The 23,783-nt window shown below is 42.1% G+C and overlaps 1 protein-coding gene across 6 annotated transcripts in view; it reads left to right on the plus strand.

Annotated features, from left to right (window-relative positions):
• Positions 1 to 23,783, plus strand: part of PARD3B (par-3 family cell polarity regulator beta) — a 1,359,033-nt gene that overhangs the window by 675,287 nt on the left and 659,963 nt on the right. For all 6 annotated transcript variants that reach the window (XM_073541872.1, XM_073541870.1, XM_073541869.1 and 3 more), the window contains one exon: positions 4,820 to 4,948. In XM_073541872.1, coding sequence (XP_073397973.1) covers positions 4,820 to 4,948 — 129 coding nt within the window. The remainder of the gene's footprint in view (positions 1 to 4,819; positions 4,949 to 23,783) is intronic.

Below are 23,783 nucleotides of genomic sequence, written 5' to 3' on the forward strand. Positions count from 1 at the left end.
TAGTTTTGTGGACTGCCACGGGTGTCTTACCGGCGTTGATACCAGTGGCAGTGGAGCACGACAGAGTAAAATCAAGGCTAGGGTCATTTCTAATCCTAGATTGTTCGGTGCCAAAATCAACAAATACAGTGAAAGGAGGAAATGATACATTATGATTGTGTTTATACTCTGAACCACATGTAATCCACTTTTCTTGCAGGTTGTAAGGAAGTTTCTGTACTATCAGATTGACACACTTAGCAGTATCTAAGAATGTCAATCCGGGCAAGTCTCCTTCCTGCTGAGCAACCTGCAACTCATTCAATAAATTTCTCAGTTCTCTAAGCTTTAGATAACCTTTAGGTCCTATCTTAAGTAAATCCTCAATTCTTTTATATAAAGCATTCTCTATGACTTCTACTGCCCCATAGCATTCATCGAGTCTTTCCCACACCTTACGTAGGGCTGTGCGAGGATGCTTTACATTAATGTCTCTCAGTTTTTTGGCATGCTCGACTGACTCACTTCCGAGCCACTTCACCAGGAGATCTAACTCCTCACCACAAGAAAGATCCAGACCATGAATGGCGTTCCGAAACGAGGCTCGCCATGACCGATAGTTCTCGGGTTTGTCAGTGAGCTTTACAAGTCCCTTTGTAACCAGATCTTGGTGGGCAAGGAACTTTGCAAGGTCCTTGATGGCTCTGTCAGTGCTGGCACAAGCCAGTGTGTGATAGTCATGTCTAGTGTCTGGTGCATTACCATACCTGTAAGACGCTTGTGACTCCGGATAATCTGTGCAGTACCTTGTTGGTGAAGAAGAAGGCGGGATGGGAGCTGTACCTTCTTTTCAGTGGAACGGTAGCTGTGGTCGACATCTCTGTGCTGGACGTCTCCTCGCCTATGGTAGTTAAGCTCGGGATTGGAACGCTGGTAATCGGCATCGGCTGATCGATATGATGCACCAGGGCTGTCATCTATGCCGGAATGTTGACGGACGTACTCTGTGACGCGTTGCGCTGGATCTTGCTGCTCTAGATCTGGTCCGAGAATGCTGCTGTGTCTTTCTGAATCAGGATTCTTCATAGCTTCCAAGCACTCTGCTTTAGCTATTGCAGCTGCTGTCTCTTGTCTGCTGCAAGTCTTTCTAGCTCTGCTTGCAAACGTGCAGTTTCCGCTTCTCTCTCTGCCTGCAAACATACGGTTTCGGCTTGCAGGCATGCAGCTTCCGCCTCCCTCTCTGCCTGCAGACATGCGGTTTCGGCTTGCAGGCGTGCGGTTTCTGTATCTTGATCTGCTTGTCTCAGCTTTAGATGCATCTCTCTTTCGGCGAAGGAGGATCTCGCTTTGGCTGCTTCTGCCTCGGCAGGAGCGACAGCAGCTACCTCTGCTATGGACGACCTGCTGGAGCTTGCCCATGACCTTGTTTTGAGTGACGATGTACTTTTCCGAGACATAGTGCGTTTAGCTGAGTACTGCTTAGTATATTAGAGGGAAACAGTCTATGCGCTGCAGCTTCCGTGTGGCGAGGAAGGTGTAGCACTTCTTGGCGGGCTACAATAGCGTTCTGTGGCTGTATGGCGGCTGCTGTGATACCCGTATGAGAAGCAGTGTGAGTGTTAGCGGTCCCGTACAGTCTATGCAATCACCGCGTGCGACCGGCGGTCCTTCACTAAGCCCTGGGCTCTTGTCTCTGCAGCTGTAGTACCCCTAAGCGGAGCAGTCTGGGTGATAGCGTTCACTTTGAGCCTGAATTCACTATCGCAGGTGTCTAGCATCTGTTTTACTATTCTTCCTTCAGGCACGCTGACACGAAGTGCAATTCAGCATACAGTATAAACCACAGCTCTGTCTTCCAAAATAAGCAGACTGTTCTCTGTAGTCTAATTTGCTTATTTGTGAAGAGTATAGAAAATGCGCAGTAAAACTACAAGGAATACAAATATTATGCATAAGTATTGGGCAGATGATCACAGCTAACACAATCACAGAAGTGTACATTGAGATGCAAACATTACATAGGAATACATTAGTTTATGATTACATTTACTGAGAACTGGCAACTAAAGTGTTAATGACATCTCTTGGCTGCTAGACAGTAAATAACACCTCTCTGAATCACTGCACATTGCAAGAAAGAAAGATTAAGCTTACCAGATATGTTTTAGCCGGGTAGTGACTCAAGTAGAGAAGTTGCAGGAAAAACAAAGGTTACACAGGAGGACAAAATAACATGTGCATCCTATGAGATCCACAGAAGCAAAATGGCCCTTCTTCATCCCAGAATACTTTTCTTTCTTCCCACAAAGCACTGCTTTAATCCCATAGTGCATTGCTTCTGTTAGGCTGAGTTCACACGTGGCGTTTTTTTCGCGTTTCCGCGGCGGTTTTAAACCGCGCGATTTTGCCGCGAAAACGCGAAAAATAAGCATCCCATGCATTCCTATGGGATTCCGCAATGCTGTGCTAATGCTGCGGTTTTTACCGCAGCGGAATCGCTTCGCGGTAAAAAACGCAGCATGCTCATTATTTTGCGGAATCGCGGCGATCCCGCACCCATAGGAATGCATTGTTCTGCTTACTTCCCGCATGTGGCTGTGCACACCATGCGGAAAGTAAGCAGAACAATTGCGGATGGTACCCACGGCCCGGAGGAGAGGAGACTGTCCTCCGGGCTTTGGGTACCATATCCCTGTAAAAAATAGAATTTAAAATAAAAAATATTGTTATTCTCACCTTCCGGCGTCCTGCGAGCATTCCCGCCTCTCTCCACGCTCCCGTTCCCAGTAATCCTTTGCGAAAATACCCGCGATGGCGTCCGTTCTCGCGGGATCACGAAGTCTCGCGGTCATTCGCGCGACGTCAACGCGAATGACCGCGAGACATCGCGATCCCGCAAGAACGGACGTCATCGCGGGCATTTTCGCAAAGGATTACTGGGAATGGATGCGCGGGACGTCGGAAGGTGAGAATAACACCATTTTTTATTCTTTTTTACATTCTATCTTTTACTACTGATGCTGCATAGGCGGCCTCAGTAGTAAAAAGTTGGTCACACTTGTCAAACACTATGTTTGACGAGTGTGACCAACCTGTCAATCAGTTCTCCAAGCGATGCTACAGATCGCTTGGAAAACGCTAGCATTTTGCAAGCTAAATACGCTTGCAAAATGCTAGTTTTTCCGCGGGAATTTAAAATGCTATTTTCCCGCGGAATGGAATTCCGGAATTCTCGCGGTAATTTCCGCGAGAGTTCCGGTACGTGTGCACTTAGCCTTAAAGTCACAGGCTTTATAATGCTATTGAAGACACTGCTATAAATTCAGCCACCACTAGATGGTGTTATAATTAACCCAGCACATAATAAAACATTCTTTGCCCTATTTAGAGGGCAGAACACTGTCAGCTTTTTTCAGATGCATGCAATTCTGAAACATGGGAAACCGTAAAGGGTCTGGAAAAGTATTAATCGCTGCTGCTGTAAAAAAAAAAAAAAAAAAAAGGTACACGGCTGACTGGTGAGAAAGAAATTGTCTGAGTTTTCTGGATAAGACTCTGACTATTCTTTCATCGCTTGTAAACCCAGACTAACACTGGCACTAAGCACACAAAGTGGAATTACTGTAATATTTTGTAACTAATGTTGATTATATGGATTTAGAAATACTAGATTAGTGGATTTTTTTCTATTTGAGCCCTGAGCTCCTTTTGATGTCCTGCTCATATTTCTCATCAGTGAGAGGATGTGGGAGAATCTTTGGTGGAGGATTTCGTCTGTCATGTCACTTGTTTTGTCTATTTATAATTTGGTAAATCTGGATTATTATTGTCTACTTTGGGTTTGAAGGGAATCTGTCACCAGATTTTTGCTACCCCATCTGAGAGCAGCATGATGTGGGGGCAGAGAATCTGATTCCAGCATTGTATCACTTACTTGGCTGCTTGTTGCAATTTTGAAAAAAAAATCTATTTTATCTGCATAATATCTACTAGTTTTATTAGTGCTGAGCCCTATATAACCCTACACCACTGATTGGCCTCATTCTGCCTATACACTGTGTACACAGAAAGCTGCCAATCAGTGGTGATGACGGGGTTATAGAGAGCTCATGAGTATGGAGGACTAATGGCAGCAGGTTTTCTACTTTTCCAGGAATAATCTCCTGTTGATAAAACAGGGATTTTAGGAAAACTACAGAAATCAGCCCAGTTAGTGACACATCGCTGGAATCAGAGCCAGTCTCTTCATTGAGCTGCTTTCAGATGTGGTGCCAGAATCATGGTGACAGATTCCCTTTGAATAGAAAAGTAAGATGAAACACTTGTCTCCTTGCTTAGTAGGTCAGTAGGTGTACCGAAAGCTGCCAATCAGTAGTGTGGGCTCAGTATTCAGAAAACTGCTACTTTTGCAGCAGAGAAAACAGAGATTGTATCAAAATGACATCAAGCAGTCCAGCAAGTGACAAATCACTGGACTCAGGGTCTTTGCCCATACATCATACTGCTCTCGGATTACATAGCAAAAACCTGGTGATAGATGACCTTTAATAAATTATTCTAGGCATGTGTCTGCCTTGTGATGTGAATATTGCTATATTTGATATATTTTTCAGGCGCTGATTTAGTCTCTCTCCCTATTTTGCTCGTCTTCTTAATTTTATTGAAATAATACAAATCTTGTGAATGTGTAACTCCATGCGTATATATTTAGTTATGTAGCTTATATAAAAATTATGTAGAAGTGTAACTATGTTCAGCTATAGTCTGTGAATTAACTTAATAGTAAGTTCTTGACTTACATGATGTCGGACTAATAGCTTAATGTTATCTCCCGATTTAGGTTAAAGGCCAGGCTATTGCTGGCAAGACCCAGGAGGAGCTGGTGGCCATACTGAGGAGCACCAAGCTAGGAGAGACCGTTTCTCTGGTGGTGGCCCGGCAGGAGGATGCTTTTCTGCCCCGTGAACTGGTAATTTCAATAACACCGCATTATTGATGTTTTTCCTTGTCAGACTGACTGGGTCTCAGTGAGACGGCCAAGCCATAGTCTGCTAGCTCGGCGTACACTATATCAAAAGCAGCAATGATTTACTATCCGTCCATGAAATTTGGTTTCAACCCCAGGTGACATCATAAGCTATGGGATGTGATGTTGTCATGGGTATCACACAGCTCCTGATTTATGGAGAAGTCCATGAATAGATCCAACTCTGGAGAAAATGTATGGATGATTTAAAACCACCATGACAAGTCGTAAAATGTAACCCTGCAGGATTTATAAGGCACAGCGAGGTAAAGTGGCACGCCGATCTGATCCCAGCGTGATAAATGCCTGGTTAGGCTTGTCACCTCTTATTGTGCTACTCACATGGATTCAGGAAACTCTTTGTGTAATTCCTAATAAGACGTGAGAGATTCTGTAGTTAGAACACATTTTTCACCAGCGAGTGATTTCACAGACTTCAGGGTTCCTTATCGTCCTCAGTTATTTCATATAAAACCACATTTACATTTGTGAGAAAGTGACCCCAGCATGTGTGGACGCGAGCGGGCAGACCAAATATACGGCGGGGAAATAGGATCACAAGAAATGATAGCTTCCGAGGGAGATTGAAAAGCACGGACTGTAGAATACTGGCTCTGAGGCGCAGGGTTTATGAGGATACACTTACTCATTGTGGAGTAAAGTTAGGTAATGTTCCAATGGACTTTCTGCCCCAAGTTACCCTCGTTTTTGTATTCCGACTGTGCTCTTTAATAGACATGGTAAAACAACGTTGTGGTGGTGCTGAATGTTAACCAACAACTGAGACACATGGGTTATGTTCATGTGCAGTCTTTTGTGGGTTTTTTCTCCATTTTTTTTTTTTTGCAAATAGGAAGCTGCATCAACAAAAGATATGAGAGTTCAGGTATTTTTTCCTGGCTGAATTTGAGCACTGTATTGGTTTTAAGTCTGCAGAATGTCAATTCTTTCAGCGTTTTTGCAGCAATGAGAAAGTGCAAAAACACAGTAGAATAGGAAAAGATGGCAACTCTTGCTCTAGAGGTGCGGACTGAACGTGGAATTATTCCACAAAGCGTAAACCAAGAGATAAACAGTCGCACTCAAAGTTTCATTTAATTGCAGAGAAAGAGGATTTATTTCAATCACAAAAAATAATGTTTCACCGCAGTTGAAAAAGCAAGATATTCCAGAGGTATAAGGTAACGTTTTGACCCTATCCTGGGTCTTTATCAAACCTTGCTCATAATGGAAGGTCAGGAGAGGTAAATAGTGCATAGAAGGTACAGGAGTCCCATTAGGGGCTTAATCTGTGCTGCATCAGGAGGCCGCGGTGAGCTCACCGTACCTTCTATGCACTATTTACCTCTCCTGACCTTCCATTATGAGCAAGGATTGATAAAGACCCAGGATAGGGTCGAAACGTTACCTTATACCTCTGGAATATCTTGCTTTTCAACTGCGGTGAAACATTATTTTTGTGATTGAAATAAATCCTCTTTCTCTGCAATGAAATGAGACTTTGAGTGCGACTGTTTATCTCTTGGAGAGTGCAAGAACACAGCAGACAGATTTTGTTGCATTTGTGCAGCGTCTTTTGCTGCATTTTTGGTGAATAAAACTAATTTTAGTAAATATATACTGAAGACCAATCACACATGTAATCCATACTAAAAATAGCGCAGGAAAAATACACCAAAAAATGTGACAAGAACGCTGTAAAATCTGCTCTCTTGGCAGCAAATCAATTTTTCTTCAATACAGCAAGTTTTGGCTGCAGAAAATGTTTGAGAGGGGTACAAGCTTAGCTATTAAAATAAGCAGTCATTCGACCCCCTGCACACACTGCTGTGGTGACAACCAACACTAACGCCGGTCCTGTGTCAGCCTGTGACCATAGGCCGTAAAACTATATGATGAAGTTATGTATTTTACTATTTCTAGCTGATTTAATTTTTTGGCCTGGAAATCTACTTTAAAGTTTTAAGGGGGTAATAAATCAGGCCTAACAATAACTAAACCTGTGGTGGAACGTGAAAGCTAGTGAAGCACCTGCTAAATGGGTGCACAAAGCCTTACATGGACCACTCCTGTTGTGTGTCTATGTGAATCCACTCTAAGGGAAATCTCATTTTTTTATATGGTAAAGGTACCATCCATCTATTTATCATTGACTGAGCTCCTTCCGGTGGTCAGTATCTGCCTGTATAAGCCCCCGCCGTCTGCCATGCGAGATGTAGGGGCTCCATTCTGGTCTCTGGACGTGGTCTCCTGCCTTATCTTGAGTGATGGAGGTGTGTGTTTGACCCTTATTGAGGAGTGTGCAGGATGAAGGTCTGCTCAAAAGCTTCCTTTTCCTGTCTATCAGAAGGAATTGGCCAGACAGTGTCATGTCCCATGAAACAAGCTTTCTATTCCTTTTATCCTGAGCCTCCTTTTCCTTGTAGCACATGTCCAGGTTTTCCTGTTTCCATGTTGTTTTTACTCTCCTGTATATATGTGTAAGTGTGAGACTGCATGAGTGATACATACAGGAAACACAGTGGAAAGATCCTGGGCTGAATTTTAACCCTCCATATTTTTAACAGAATAGATAAGTACTGCTCTTTTTATAATGAAGTCAGTCTGAATAAGTGGAAAATGTGTTTATTATTTATATTTTTGGTGTGAAGGGCTCACAAAAAACACAGGTGCCTGTAGCTCTGTTGGAAACAAAACCCATGAAATAAGTGATCCATATGTACATCCAGCGTCGGACTGGAACACCTTGGGCCCACCAGAGAAAATCATTCTTGGGGCCCACTATGTAGCTGCATAGAGTTAAATACCAGCCACCAATTATGCGGTAAAACACGCTAATATCCGGGTATAATATAAGGTTGTACATGTCTTAATTATGTAGCAGGAGTTGGGGTAGCCCCCTCATAGAATATAAAGCAGCCCCCTCACATAGTATAATGCAGCCATCTCATAGAATATAATGCAGCCATCTCATAGAATATAATACTGCCCCCCTCATAGGGTATAATACTTCCCCCCTCATAGGGAATAATGCACCCCCTCATAGGGTATAATGCACCCCCTCATAGGGTATAATACTGCCCCCCTCATAGGGTATAATACTGCCCCCCTCATAGGGAATAATACTGCCCCCCTCATAGGGAATAATGCTGCCCCCTCATAGGGTATAATACTGCCCCCCTCATAGGGAATAATGCACCCCCTCATAGGGTATAATGCACCCCCTCATAGGGTATAATACTGCCCCCCTCATAGGGTATAATACTGCCCCCCTCATAGGGAATAATAATGCACCCCCTCATAGGGTATAATACTGCCCCCCTCATAGGGAATAATGCACCCCCTCATAGGGTATAATACTGCCCCCCTCATAGGGTATAATGCACCCCCTCATAGGGAATAATGCTGCCTCCTCATAGGGTATAATACTGCCCCCCTCATAGGGTATAATACTGCCCCCCTCATAGGGTATAATACTGCCCCCCTCATAGGGTATAATGCTGCCCCCTCATAGGGTATAATGCTGCCCTCCTCATAGGGTATAATGCACCCCCTCATAGGGAATAATGCTGCCCTCCTCATAGGGTATAATGCTGCCCCCTCATAGGGTATAATGCTGCCCCCTCATAGGGTATAATGCTGCCCCCTCATAGGGTATAATGCTGCCCCCTCATAGGGTATAATACTGCCCCCCTCATAGGGTATAATACTGCCCCCCTCATAGGGTATAATGCTATATAGATATATAGATATAGAGTTAGATAGATATAGATAGAAAGATAGATGTAGAAATAGATAGATATAGAGATAGATAGTAGATAATGGATAGAAAGTAGATAATGGATAGATATAGATAGAAAGATTCATAGAGATAGATATAAAGATAGATATAGAAAGAAATATAGATAGATAGATAGATAGATAGATAGATAGATATAGAGATAGATAGTTATAGATAGAAAGATATAGAGATAGATAGATATATAGATAGAGATAATAATAGATAGAGATATACAGATATAATAATAATAATATAGACATATATAGATAGATATAGAGATAAATATATATAGATAGATGGCTATAAATAAAAATAGATATAGAGATATATATAGAGATAGATATAGAGATAGATAGATAGATAGATAGATATAGAGATAGATATAGAGACAAATAGATATAGAAAGATAGATATAGAGATAGATATAGAGATAATAGCTAGATATAGAGATATGTATAGAGATAGATAGATATAGAGTTAGAAAGATAGATAGATAGAGATAGCTAGATAGATAGATGGATAGATAGATATAGATAATAGAGATAATAGATAGATATAGAGATAGATATAGAGATAGATGGATAGATCAATAGATAGATAGATAAAGAGAGAGAGATGGAGATAGAGATAGATAATGAGATATAGAGATAGATATAGAGATATAGTGTTAGATAGAAAGATAGATATAGAGATAGATAGATAGATATAGAGATAGATATGGATATAGAGATAACAGATATAGAGATAGATAGATATAGAGATAGATAGATATAGAGATAATATATAGATAGATATAGAGATAATATATAGATAGCTATAGAGAGAGATATAGAGATAGATATAGAGAGAAACAGATATAGATATAGAGATAGATAGGTAGATAGATATAGAGATAATAGATAGATATAGAGATAGATAGATATAGATATAAAGATAGAGACACAGAGAGCGGTAGATAGAGAGAGATAGAGAGAGATAGATACAGAGATCGATAAATAGATAGAGAGATAGATATAGATATAGATAATAGATAATAGATAGAGATAGATAGATAAAGATAGATAATAAATATAGAGATAACAGATAGATATAGAGATAGAGTAAGATAGAAAGATATAGAGATAGGTAGATATAGATAATAGAGATAGCTAGATAGATAGACATAATAGATAGATATAGATATAGATAGATATAGAGATAGATAGAAAGATAGATATAGAGATAGATGTAGAGATAGAAAGATAGATATAGAGATAGAGCGATAGATAGATAGAGATAGATATATATAATAGATAGAGATAAATAGATAGATAAAGATAGATAGATATAGAGATAGATATAGAGATAGAAAGATAGATAGATATACAGAGAGATAGATATAGAGATAGAGATAAATAGATAGATAGATATAGAGAGAGATATAGAGAGAAATAGATATAGATATAGAGATAATAGATATACACTCACTGGCCACTTTATTAGGTACACCATGCTAGTAAGGGGTTGGACCCCCTTTTGCCTTCAGAACTGCCTCAATTCTTCGTGGCAGAGATTCAACAAGGTGCTGGAAGCATTCCTCAGAGATTTTGGACCATATTGACATGATGGCATCACACAGTTGGCGCAGATTTGTCGGCTGCACATCCCTGATGCGAATCTCCCGTTCCACCACATCCCAAAGATGCTCTATTGGATTGAGATCTGGTGACTGAGGAGGCCATTTGAGTACAGTGAACTCATTGTCATGTTCAAGAAACCAATCTGAGATGATTCGAGCTTTATGACATGGCGCATTATCCTGCTGAAAGTAGCCATCAGATGCCTGTTCTTAGCTGAGAGGAGTGGTACCCAGTGTGGTCTTCTGCTGCTGTAGCCCATCTGCCTCAAAGTTCGATGCACTGTGCGTTCAGAGATGCTCTTCTGCCTACCTTGGTTGTAACGGGTGGCAATTTGAGTCACTGTTGCCTTTCTATCAGCTCGAACCAGTCTGCCCATTCTCCTCTGACCTCTGGCATCAACAAGGCATTTCCGGCCACAGAACTGCCGCTCACTGGATTTTTTTTCTTTTTCAGACCATTCTCTGTAAACCCTAGAGATGGTTGTGCGTGAAAATCCCAGTAGATCAGCAGTTTCTGAAATACTCAGACCAGCCCTTCTGGCACCAACAATCATGCCACGTTCAAAGGCACTCAAATCACCTTTCTTCCCCATACTGATGCTCGGTTTGAACTGCAGGAGATTGTCTTGACCATGTCTACATGCCTAAATGCACTGAGTTGCCGCCATGTGATTGGCTGATTAGAAATTAAGTCTTAACACACAGTTGGACAGGTGTACCTAATAAAGTGGCCAGTGAGTGTATATAGAGATAGATAGATATAGATATAGAGAGAGATAGATACAGAGAAAAGATATAGAGATAAATAGATAGAGAAAGATAGATAGATATATAGATATAGAGATAGAAAGATAGATAGATATACAGAGAGATAGATATAGAGATAGATAGAGATATATAGATAGATAGCTATAGAGATAGATATAGAGAGAAATAGATATAGATATAGAGATAGATATAGAGATAGATATATAGATATAGAGATAGATATAGAGATAGATATAGATATAGAGATAGAGCGATAGATAGCGAGAGATATAGATATAGAGATAGATAGATAGATACAGAGAAAAGATATAGAGATAAATAACGGATAAATAGATAGATAGGTATAGAGATAGATAGATATAGATATTAGATAGAGATATATATATAGAGATAAAGATAGATATAGATGGTAGCTAGATAGATAATAAATATAGAGATAATAGATATAGAGATAGATAGAGTAAGATAGATAGATATAGAGATAGATAGACATAATAGATAGATATAGAGATATATATAGAAAGATATAGAGATAGATAGATATAGAGATAGATGTAGAGATAGAAAGATAGATATAAAGATAGAGCGATAGATAGAGATAGATATAGAAATAGATAGATATAGATAATAGATAGAGATAGATATAGATAGATATAGATAATAGATAGAAAGATAGATAAAAGAGAGATAGAGAGAGATATATAGAGATATAGAGATAGATAGAGAGAGACAGATAGAGAGAGCGAGAGAGATATAAAAACAAAACAAAACACAATACTCACCTCTCCTCCTCGCTCCCACGCTGATCCCGGCTTCAGTGTCAGGAGCTGCCCCCTCTGCCAGACACACAGCGGGTGCGCGATGTAGTGACGTCATCGCGCACTGGCTGTGAGCCAGGAGCAGAGAGGACTGAGGGCGGCGCCGGCCCTGATTTACAGCTGTAGTCTGCAGAGCGGCTTACTGGGCTGGGGGCAGGGCCTCTGGGGGTGTGGAGACCTGAAATGATATTCACTGCTTCGCAGTGAATATTCATTTCTCTTTAGCAGCGGGGACAGGGGCTCCTGCCTCCTGACACCCGCTGCTGCTCCGCTGGCAGGGGCCCCCATAGCAGCTGCATGGTGTGGGACACACCACTGGCTGGGGGCCCCTGGAGCAGCGGGGGCCCTAGGCAACTGCTGGCCCTGTATGCCAGCAGGTGCCAGGGCCCACCAGATGCCAGGGCCCACCGGAGAATCCACCGGTTCTCCGGTGGGCCAGTCCGACGCTGTGTACATCTAGGGGGTTATCCAGTAGTGGCCAATCCTTGCATTGCAGGAGGGTAAGATATTATGTCTGTCATGCCTCCCTTCCCTATGTCAGTTCTTAGTGTTTACAGATGTGTTTTTATGATTATTGCCTGCAGTACTGCTACATTGATAATTATGTATTACTGCTCATTACGCATGGTATTGCCACTTGAATGTGTTACCATTGTATTGACAACTGTATATATTGCCTCATGTTCCTGTATGATAATATTGCATGTTTATTATGTGTCTTTTGTGTATGTATAGTCAGGGAAAGTTAGTGCACCCTTTTTGGGACATTAGGGGGGGGGCACTTTTAGTATATAGTTTCCCATAGGTTGGGTTGTTTGTAATTATGTTGCGGGCCACTAGGTGGGGGCATACTAGTGGGATCTGATGGGAGGTTCATAGAGGGTCAATTGTAGGAGGGGCTGCTGAGAGTTAAGTTTAGTGCCGAAGGGCAGTTTAGTCAGACGGGGCCAGGGCACCCAAGAGTTCACATGGGCTATAGGCCTGGACAGCTTGGCAGTCACGTAATGTTAAGTCGTTATTGCCCACGTTACCCACAGCCACTGCAGGTTTTAGCAGTGGGTCAGAACAGTAAAAGGAAGATGTGGTGTATCATCGCCTGGGCCAATGCTTTTAGGGCAGAAGTTGGCTGGACCAAGGAGACAAGGATCTGAAAGGAGTTGGCACTTCAACGAGATCGGTACAGACGGGCCGGATGCTTCACCGGGGGTCAACAAGCTTAGTGATTGATTAATTCAGTTCTGGGGAAAAACAGGCTGAAGGAAATGTCATTATAGTGAGGTCACACCTGGAAGGAACTGGGAAGCAGTCTAGTACAGTCCGGTCCGGGCGTGTACTGCATCAAAGTGACAGCAAGCAAGGGAAAGATCAGGAAGCAAGTAAATGTGATGATGTACCAACTGTGGATATAACGTGCAAAATCCTAAGTAAAGAAAGTGTTAAAGTTGTCTCGGACTGTGTCTCCCTTAATGTGAGTTGCCTAGAAGAGGGACCGTTATGGCCTGGGAAGTGCCCTGGTGAAGATGGAACTGGCGATGCAGGTATGCCAAGGACCATAGTATTGTTTCATGTAGGGGAAGGGCTAGGGGCAGCTGCCACCAGACTACATGTCACGACTACGGTCTTGGCCCTCCCTTACAGCATAACCACTTCATGGCCCCATTTACAATACAAAAAGACGATAATCACCTTTTGCAGTGGCGCTACTCTAGAATGGTCATGGGTCTGCTGCAGCCAATCGGCATCTGTTGATTGGCTGCATCCTTTACTATTTCGCCAAAGTGGCAGCTACAACCATTGAGAAGCTGCAGACGGGCTGTGCTAGACGTTTTAGACAACGTCTTGTGAACTGCCAGGAATCATGGCACCATTTCAGCAATGTCAGGAGGATATTATCCACTGTTATTTTAAATGGGACCCTGAAGGGGTTGTTCAAGGGTTTTCCAGAAGTGGGTATTTAAATGGGTATTCTCCAAGATCCTATCCCAATATGTTGTAGGTGTTGTTAATAATAATAATAATAATAATAATATTAGCAAATCTCTCCAATTAGAAATGTAGTATAGTTTTTCTTATTTGTTCTGTCTGTTTCCTCATGTGCAGGCATTGCAGGACCTTAGGTATCCATGGTTTTGACCATTGTTATATTGAGTTAATTAGCTAGATGCTAGTGGTTATAACCATGGATACCTAAGGTCCTGCAATGCCTGCATATGAGGAAAGAGACATATCGAATCAGAAAAGCTATACTACATTTCTAATTGGCGTTATCTGCTAATATTATTATTATTACACTTACTACATATTGGGACATTTGGGTGTCAAGTTCTTAATGACCACCACTTGTCAAATTAAATTCATGATTATTGTCAGCATTCTTCATGCCACAAATCTTACTCCAGTCACTGACAGAAGTAAAATTTGTGATGAGGCACACACCACAACACACAGCATGTCTTGCCTCGCCTGGTTTAGTAGGACTAGAGGCTTGTTTTTAGTGCCAACAAGGTTTTTGCTGCAGTAAAAAAATGCTGCAAATAAGTCATGTGTGAACATACCCATAACGTTATCTAGGGATATTCACTTAATTATAGAGATTTATCCAAACTACAGTAAGGGAAAAGTAGAGCAGTTGTGCAGGGCTATCTGCCTTTTCCTTTCCTGACTCACTTCTTACACTGTTTTTTTTTATTTATAAATTCCTCTTGCCTGATGTGATAATCAACGAGCTCTGTTGCTGCGTCTGATATTTTGGTGCAATGTTTGGTTTGAGCTAAAAAGAGAAATATATTTTGGTTTAGATTTTTTAAAAGGTACTGTGGCTTGTAATGTCTGGAATGTGGGACTTAGATGAGACATAGGGTTTCAGAGGCTCCTTAAGGGCTCTGTCATGCCCAGAGCACTTAACACCTGATTTGCTTGTGAATGTAAATGGTTATTTATCAGAATGCAGCAACAGATAGAAGATATAAAGGTATCAGTTGATTTACGTTTCAAAGACGTACATTCTCATTCTCGCAGTTTAGAGAGGGTAGAGTGGGTGATGTTACTGACAGATTACATTTAAGGCCCTGTTCAGGCAGCGGCAGGTATGAGTGGAGCGGGGTAGTGACATTGGTAATTTGCAGAACTGACTGGCTCCATGTGCAGGTCCGTTTGCTTGTCCACATAATGGATGCATGCAGGATATACCAGCATTCACATAAACTTTTTTCATCTATACAGTGGACCAGACTTGTTCATGGTGTGATTTCTTTCAATTGGGCTATTGATCGTGTGAAAAATTGTTGGTACGTAAAGAAAGAGGAAACCGGTAATTGGATCAGTATGCAGTCCATTGAGAGTATGGACACCTCAGCATGAATACGGAAAACCAGTCCTGTCGCTTCTTAATTGTTCTACAACCAAAAATGTGAGACTTAAGGCTATGTGCACACGTAGTTTTTTTGGTGTGCGGATTTTGGAGAGAAAACCGCAGGTAAATCCGCAGGACAAAAGTCCTGCGGTTTATCTGCGGTTTTGCCCTGCGGTTTTACACCTCATAATGGATGAGGTGTAAAACTGCATCGTTTCTGCACCAAACAATTGACATGCTGCGGATTGTAAACCGCAGCAAAACCTCGCGGAAAAATCTGCAGCATGTGCACTGCGTTTTTAATTTCCATAGGTAATAAAGGTACTGTACAACGCAGCAGAATCTGCTGCGGACACGCAGTTGCAGAAACGCTGCGGAACCGCAGCACAATCCGCACCGTGTGCACATACCCTTAGAAGAAAATTGTTTGCAACTAGAATACCTGTATTCTTTTTTTTTTTTGTTTGTAAATCTTTATTTATAGACTTTTTTAAAGCAACCTGTACATAACTACAAAAAAACAATAATTTCCAGAATATAAAAGTCACAATCAGTCCAGTGTTGATAATCTGGAGAGAGCAATATACAGGTCGAACACACATATAAGGTAAACATAACAGAAACATAAAGCATATGAGGCAAATAGTAGGAAGATTCTTCCAATACTATTGATCAACTAAGGATCAACTAGAAGTAAACAAGAATGTGACAGATGAACTCTCATCAAGAAATATCCTATAATGGAAATTGAAACGACATAAGGTGAATTGAACATGTAGACTAAGAAGGGTTATTAAGTTGAGTATCGGACTAGATCACCTCAGCATGCACTACAGTGGTTAATTTAGTTAGTCTCTAGCAAAGTATTGGAATATTTTGTCCATGGGAGCCATGAGTGTTCAAATTTCTCATGGGATCTGGTTTCCCAACTAGATAGTTCTTCCAGTTGGTATAAGGCTAGTTTCACACTAGCGCTTTTGAGCGCAGCGACGGCCCCTGCCGCGCCTCCGCCGGTAGCTCCGCCTACCGGCGCATGACGCTGCATGCGTCCTCTGTCCCCTATCTTTATCACTGGGGGCGCAGGCCATGCGCAGTATACGTTTGGCGGCGCATGTGCCTTTTTGACGGTGCGCCGAGCGCAACCAAACTGCAGCAGGTTGCGTTTGGCGCAGGACGGCGGACCGTCAAAAGGACGCATGCGCCGCCAAACGCATACTGCGCACAGCCTGCGCCCCCAGTGATAAAGATAGGGGACGCAGGACGCATGCAGCGTCATGCGCCGGTAGGCGGAGCTACCGGCGGAGGCGCGGCAGGGGGCGGGGATTAGTGGCGCCCGTGCGCAGGCCGTCGCTGCGCTCAAAAGCGCTAGTGTGAAACTAGCCTAAGTCTTGGACCTTATTGCGCCATTCCCCTATCGTAGGAGGGGTTTGAGATTTCCAGTGTGAAGAAATCCGTTGTTTTGCAGCAGCTACTAATAATGAGATTAAATCATGTTTTCTTGGTTTAAAGGTTTTCGAGGGGAGTGACAATAATATCTCTTGGGGAGTAAGGTCATTTGACGTCAGACCCATATGACGAAGTGAATTGTTGATATCCTTCCAGAAGGTTAATATACCCGGGCAATACCAGAAAATATGCGCAAGGGAACCTATTAGTCCACAACATCTCCAGCACAGCGGTGTATCACTTAAGGCTCCGTCACAAACAGCGAGATCGTTGATTTTGTGATGTGATGCAACAGCGATCTCGCCGTGTGTGGCACACATCAGCGACTGCCCCCCCGCCGGGTATCGCTGATCGTGCTCTAATGTCATGGGCCATTTTTTGATCGTTGGTCTCCCGCTGGCCCGCACGCATCGCTGTGTGTGGCAGCGGGAGAGCAACGATCAGCGAGCTCACAGCACTGTAAGCAGACGCTGGGAGCTGGTATTCAAGGTAAATAGCGGGTAACTAAGTGTGCGTTGCATAGTTACCCGCTGTGTACCTTGTATACCTGTGTGCTGGCGCTGGGAGCTGGTATCCAAGGTACACAGCAGGTAACTAAGCAACACGCATGCTTAGTTACCCGATATTTACCTTGGATACCAGCTCCCAGCGTGAGCGCGCAGGTATCCAAGGTACAGAGCAGGTAACTAAGAGACGCGCTCGCTTAGTTACCCGATATTTACCTTGGATACCAGCATCCTCGCTGGTCCTGATCGCTGGTGAAATCTGCCTGTTTGACAGCTCACCAGCGATCATGTAGCGAGGCACCAGTGATCCTGACCAAGTCATATCGTTGTCGGGATCGCTGGTGCATTGTTTATTAAGATGGGACCCTTAGTCCTAGGTGGAACAAGCGCCCCAGGGTCCTGTACCACCGGGAGAGAATTTTGAATGCATTCTCTTGTAGTAGGATGCACCTGGAAAACCCATGAGAGTTGGCAAGCACCTGACTCACTTCTTGGTGGGATAGAGTTATCTTTACCTCTGATTCCCAAGAGCTTATATAAAGAGGTTTAAAGCACTCTGGAGGTTTGATGAGATAGAATGCCTGTATTCTTAAATCGTGTCTGTCATTTTTATTTATCTTTCATAAATCCATAGTACACATGAAAATAAGAAACTGTGTAATATATATTACCAGAGAAATCTGCTTCTTTCTCTGCCAGGACTGATCAGCCATTATCAAAAATCTCAATTCTGAGGTAAAATCTGGACTCAGTGCATTACTCAGAGAGGATGACAGATAGTACTGATAAGAGTTTATGTAAATGAGGGGGAAGGAGCTAGAAGTAAAGCTCCTCCTCCTCCATGGACTCTTATCAGTACTATCTGCCATCCCCTATCTCAGTAATGGGGCTGGCCGTCTGCACTGAGTCCAGATTTTACCTCAGTATTGAGATTTTTGATAATGGCTGATCAGCCCTGGCAGAGAAAAAAGCAGATTTCTCTGGTAATATATATTAAACAGTTGTTTATTTTCCTGTGTACTATTGATATATGAAATAAAAATTAAAATGCCGGTTACACTTTAAGTAATATTAAGACATGGCATTTGGTTATATAGATAATCACATTCTTATCAAGCTCACAGATATGTGAATTTGTTGAGTGTAGTTCAAGTTTAATCAATTACTTTTTCAAGCTTTTGTTGTCATAGTTTAATAAGTGTAAGTACTTGCTCATTTTTAACACAAATTCCATCCTGACAATTTCACACAGTAACATGTTACTGATTATATAAGAACTCATTAGCTGGAGTTAATTATTTACTTTGGTGAGGAAACGATTTCTTAAAATGTATGAGGTACATGTCACTAGTACATATGATGTTAGGGCAGGGCTGTGACTGTTAAACAATAACATTAGGTTTGTCTGCATTTACCTCCATGATGTTTGCGTTTTGTAACTCGAGCAAGTTTTACTACAGTCCAAAATGGTAAATACAGGGTTTTTTTTAACTAAAGCTCAGAGACGTGATATGTAGGTATAGTAGTATTGTAGTTCCGTTTGAAAAGCCAAAAAGGCAGTAAAAGGGTTGTGTGTCCCTTTATAAAACTGTTGATTTCTCTAAAACCTGATGAAGAGCTGTTACCATTGTAAGAATAATGCCACCAGTCAGAGAGCTGCATTTCCCACCCTGTCAGATGACAGCATGAGCCCGCAGCTGGGACCTGAGGTAAAAGGTTTACTTCCGGTCACTGCCGTTGGCTGATAGGACTACTACTCCCCATCAGCCTACACCTGAAGCCGCTAATGACAGCGAGAACAGGTGGCAGCTGATGGGAGTATATATCTCAATAAATAATTTAAAAAAAAGCAGCCTGTGCTCTCCTGTATTTTTGTCCCCCTCAGCCTAAAAATAGGAGCTAGCTGTTCATAAGCCAATATCTGCGCTCTAAATAAATAATTTAAAAAGAAAACCTGGTGTAGGTCCCCCCATATTTTTGATAACCAGCCAGGCAAAACTGACAGATGTGGGCTGCAACACTCGGTTGTCGGCATTAGCAAGGCTGGTTATCAAGAATAGAGGGGTCCTCACGCAGTTTTTTAAAATTATTTAAATAAATAATTTAAAAATACCGAGTGGGGTCCACCCCATTTTTGACAACTAGCCAAGCTTAAGCAGACAGCTGTGGGCTGGTATTTTCAGGCAGGTAAGGGGCCATGGATATTGCTGCCCACCAGCCTAAAAATAGCAGCCCGCAGCAGCCTCAGAAAACATAGTAATTAAGGTTGAAGGAAGACTTTAAGTCCATCTAGTTCAACCCATATCCTATCCTAACCTGCCCTAACATATTGATCCAGAGGAAGGCAAAAAAAACCATGTGGCAATCAGTAAGCTTCATATTGGGGAGAAAAAAATCCTTCCTCTCTCCACATACGACAATCAGACTAGCTCCCTGGATCAACGCAATATCAAGAAAACTAGTGTATATAATCTGTAATATTATACTTTTAAAGAAAGGCATCCAGTGCATTCTTCAAATTTTAGTAGGGAATCACTCATTACAATATCATATGGCAGAGAGTTCCATAGTTTCACTGCTCTACAGTAAATAATCTGTGCCTGTGATTATGTTTAAACCTTGTTTCCTCCAGACGTAGAGGATGCCTCCTTGTCCCCGACACAGGTCTAAGAGTAAAAAGATAATTAGAAAGGTCTTTGTACTGTCCCCGCATATCTTTATAAATTGTAATAAGATCACCCATAAGCCTTCATTTTTCCAAGCTAAATAACCCCAAGTGTAATAACCTGTCTTGGTATTGCAGACCCCCCAGTTCTCTAATAACCTTTGTCGCTTTTCTCTGCGCACCCTCCAGTTCAGCTATGTCTTTCTTATACACCAGAAACCAGAACTGTTCACAGTATTCTAAGTGTGGTCGCACTAGTGACTTGTATAGAGGTAAAATTATGTTCTCCTCATGAGCATCTATGGCTCTTTAAATGCATCCCATTATTTTATTTGCCTTTGCAGCTGCTGCCTGACACTGGCCACTAAATGTGAGTTTGTCATCCACCCATACACCCAGGTCTTTTTCAGTGGCAGTTTTGCCCAGTGTTTTACAATTAAGCACATAATTATACATCTTGTTTGTTCTACCCAAGTGCATGACCTTACATTTATACCCTTTAAAGCTCATTTGCCATCTATCAGCCCAAGCTTCTAGTTTACATAAATCTTCCTGTAATATAAAATTGTCCTCTTCTGTATTGATTACCCTGCAGAGTTCACTGTGATCTGCAAATATTGAAATTCTACTCTCTATGCACCCTACAAGGTCATTAATAAATATGTTCAAAAGAAGCAGACCCAGTACTGACCCACTGCTAACTGTGACCCAGTTCGAGTGTGCTCCATTAATAACCACCTTTTGTTTCCCAACCCTGAGCCAGCTGTTAACCCACTTACACATATTTTCCCCTATCCCCATTGTTCTCATTTTATGTATCAACCTTTTGTGCGGCACCATATCAAAAGCTTTTGAAAAGTCCATGTACACCACGTCCACTGCATTTCCTTGGTCCAGTCCGGAACTTACCTCTTCATAAAAGCTTATCAGATTAGTCTAACAGAAACAGTCCCTCGTAAACCCATGTTGATATTGGGTCATGAGGTTATTCTTCTTCAGATACTCCAGTATAGTATCTCTTAAAAAATCCTCCAGGATTTTACCCACGGTTGAGGTTAAGCTCACTGGCCTATAATTTCCATTTCTATTAGATTTGCCTTTGCCCTGCTCTTCCCACTTGGCCTGTGGTGGTAGCATGTGTGGTACATATTTGTGGGGTTGATGTCACCTTTGTAGTGTTTGGTGACATCAAGCCCATGGATTACTAACGGAAAGGTGTCTTATCCTATCCATTACTAATCTTGTAGTTGTATTGTAAATAAACAAACAGGAAGTGTAAAGTCCTTTATTAGAAATAAAAAAACAAACTTTTACTTTAAAAATAAAAAAAAATTACAAACACAGTTATACTCACTTAACACCCATTCCACTGAAGCCCTGGTATCCTGTAAAGCACAAAAATAAAAAACAATCATTTCTGTCCAATGTTCTGTCCCATGCCGAAATCCATATCTGGGGGATGAATGATTTTCAACCTGGACAGTGCCAAGATACGACCGTCAAGGCTGAGAACCACTGAGGAATGAGCTGATGCGAGCACAGCCTTAGTGACTAGCAGTGGCATTATTTATCGAGGTTACCGCTGGTCACTGAGTCTGCATTTAAATCTGGGCCCCTGAACTGTGGTGTCCTTGGCATGATCACTGCTAGCACAATGAGATAGTGTCACTTTGCAGTGCTGGGAAGCAGGGTAACCCGATCGCAGGGAAGCGCAAAGGAAAGGGAGAAGCTTGAAAGGTTTTCTTCTTTATTAAGTTCACTACGCGTTTCAACGGATAACCTCCGTCTTCATCAAGTGGCAAGTGACTTGCCACCTGATGAAGATGGAGGTTATCTGTTGAAACGAGTAGTGGAACTTAACAAAGAAGAAAACGTTTCAAGCTTCTCCCTTTCCTTTGCGCTCCCCTGCGATCGGGTTACCCTGCTTCCCAAGTTTATATCCTCTCTAGAGGCACATGACAGGGGCAGCATCAGATTACTATTACCAGCGCCCTGAGACCTGTCAGCCTGGCGCTCCATATATCTGTCTTACTCTGACTATTTCATATACTTTGCAGTGCTGAGCTCAGAGTGTTCACCGCAGTTCGACATGAGAAATTTCTCACAGCGAACTGCGGTAAACTCAGCGCTGCACTGTGAGACTATTTCTCACTTTTCTAGTAGTGATCACACTGAGAATAGCACAGTTCTAGGGCCCAGCTTGAAACGCAGCCTCAGTGACTAGCGGTAACCTCGATGACGTCACCGCTAGTCACTGAGGCTGAGCTCGCAGCAACTCATTCCTCAGTTGAGGTTTAAATCTGTTTATCCTCAGACATGGAATTCAGCATGGGACACAACAGCGGACAGGTAAGGGATATTTTTTTTTAATTTTTGTTTCTGGCTTCAGTGGAATAAGCGTTAGGTGAGTATAACTGTGTTCGGTTATGTTTAATTTTTTTTATTTCAAATAAAGGACTTTATTCTGGCTGTGTGTTTATTTACAATTTAACTATAGGGTTAATAATAGATTCATGTCTTATAGACTCCTCTCAATTACTAACCTGTGGGCTTCCTGTCACCGGAGAATACAAAGTTGACTTCAACCCTACAATTATGACCCTCACTTGCCACCACCACAAGCCAAGTGGGAAGAGCAGGGCAAAGGCACATCTGATAGATGTGCCTTTTCTGGGGCTGCTGTGGGCTGCTATTTTTAGGCTGGTGGGGGCAATATCCATGGCCCCTTACCAGCCTGAGAATACCAGCTCCCAGCTGTCTGCTTTAGCTTGGCTAGTTGTCAAAAATGGGGGGGACCACACTTGGTATTTTTAATTTATTTATTTAAATAATTTTAAAAAAGAGTGTGGGGACCCCTCTATTCTTGATAACCAGCCTTGCTAACACTGACAGCTGAGGATTGCAGTTTTGCCTGGCTGGTTATCAAAAATACAGGGGAGCATACGCCAGGTTTTCTTTTTAAATTATTTATTTAGCATGAAGGTATTGGCTTATGAATAGCAAGCTGTTATTTTTAGGTTGGGGGGACAAAAATACAGGGGAGCCCACACTGATTTTTTTTTTAAATTATTTATTTAGATAAATACTCCCATCTGCCACCATCTGCTCCTGCTGTTATTAGCGGCAACAAGCGTAGGCTGATGAGAGTAGTAGCATCAAACAGCTTTAAAAAGGCAGAAGTTTCTGTGACCAGATAGTTTGGAACCACATAGTGGGAAATGGTTGAACATGTGGCCTCTGGGCTGCAAGGTTGTGTACCCCAGCCTGAAAGTGTTGGTTCCGTTTTGGGTATGTTATGGTTCTTATGTTTCTATTTGTAAAACTGCTTCCTTTAGAGGCTTGGGCCATTACTACTGTAACTTAGAACACAGGCCACTATGTAAAGCCTCCCTGCATTTGTCTGACCCTCAGTCATTATTTGACTTTTTCACCCAAGAGACCAATTACTGGCCAACAGTCTTCAGCAGCTTTGATTCGATGGTGATGCCTATTGATGCCAAGTTATCAGAAGTTCAAATCAAGCATGCATGATGTGCGTGTAAAATGCTAAATTATTTAAAGTGCATGCAGTGAAATCAATACACGGGTGTACGTACTAGACTATAGTTCTCACACAGTTTTTGCTTTGTAATTTTCCACTTTACCACATTTTTAATGGGAGCAAGCTTGACATGTCAAAAACTTCTGAAGGTCAGGTTGGAATGGAGGTTTTTCAGGAGTGACATACCTTCCGTTAGCAGTACTATAACTGAGTAATGTGCAATTACAGAATAGTGTGCCCACGCCGAAAGACATAGCATAGTGTGAAATTGGTATTGCAGAGG

Source organism: Dendrobates tinctorius, unplaced genomic scaffold (genome assembly GCF_039654945.1).
Source record: "Dendrobates tinctorius isolate UK_male_01 unplaced genomic scaffold, ASM3965494v1 ptg000125l, whole genome shotgun sequence".
NCBI classification, from domain to species: domain Eukaryota; kingdom Metazoa; phylum Chordata; class Amphibia; order Anura; family Dendrobatidae; genus Dendrobates; species Dendrobates tinctorius.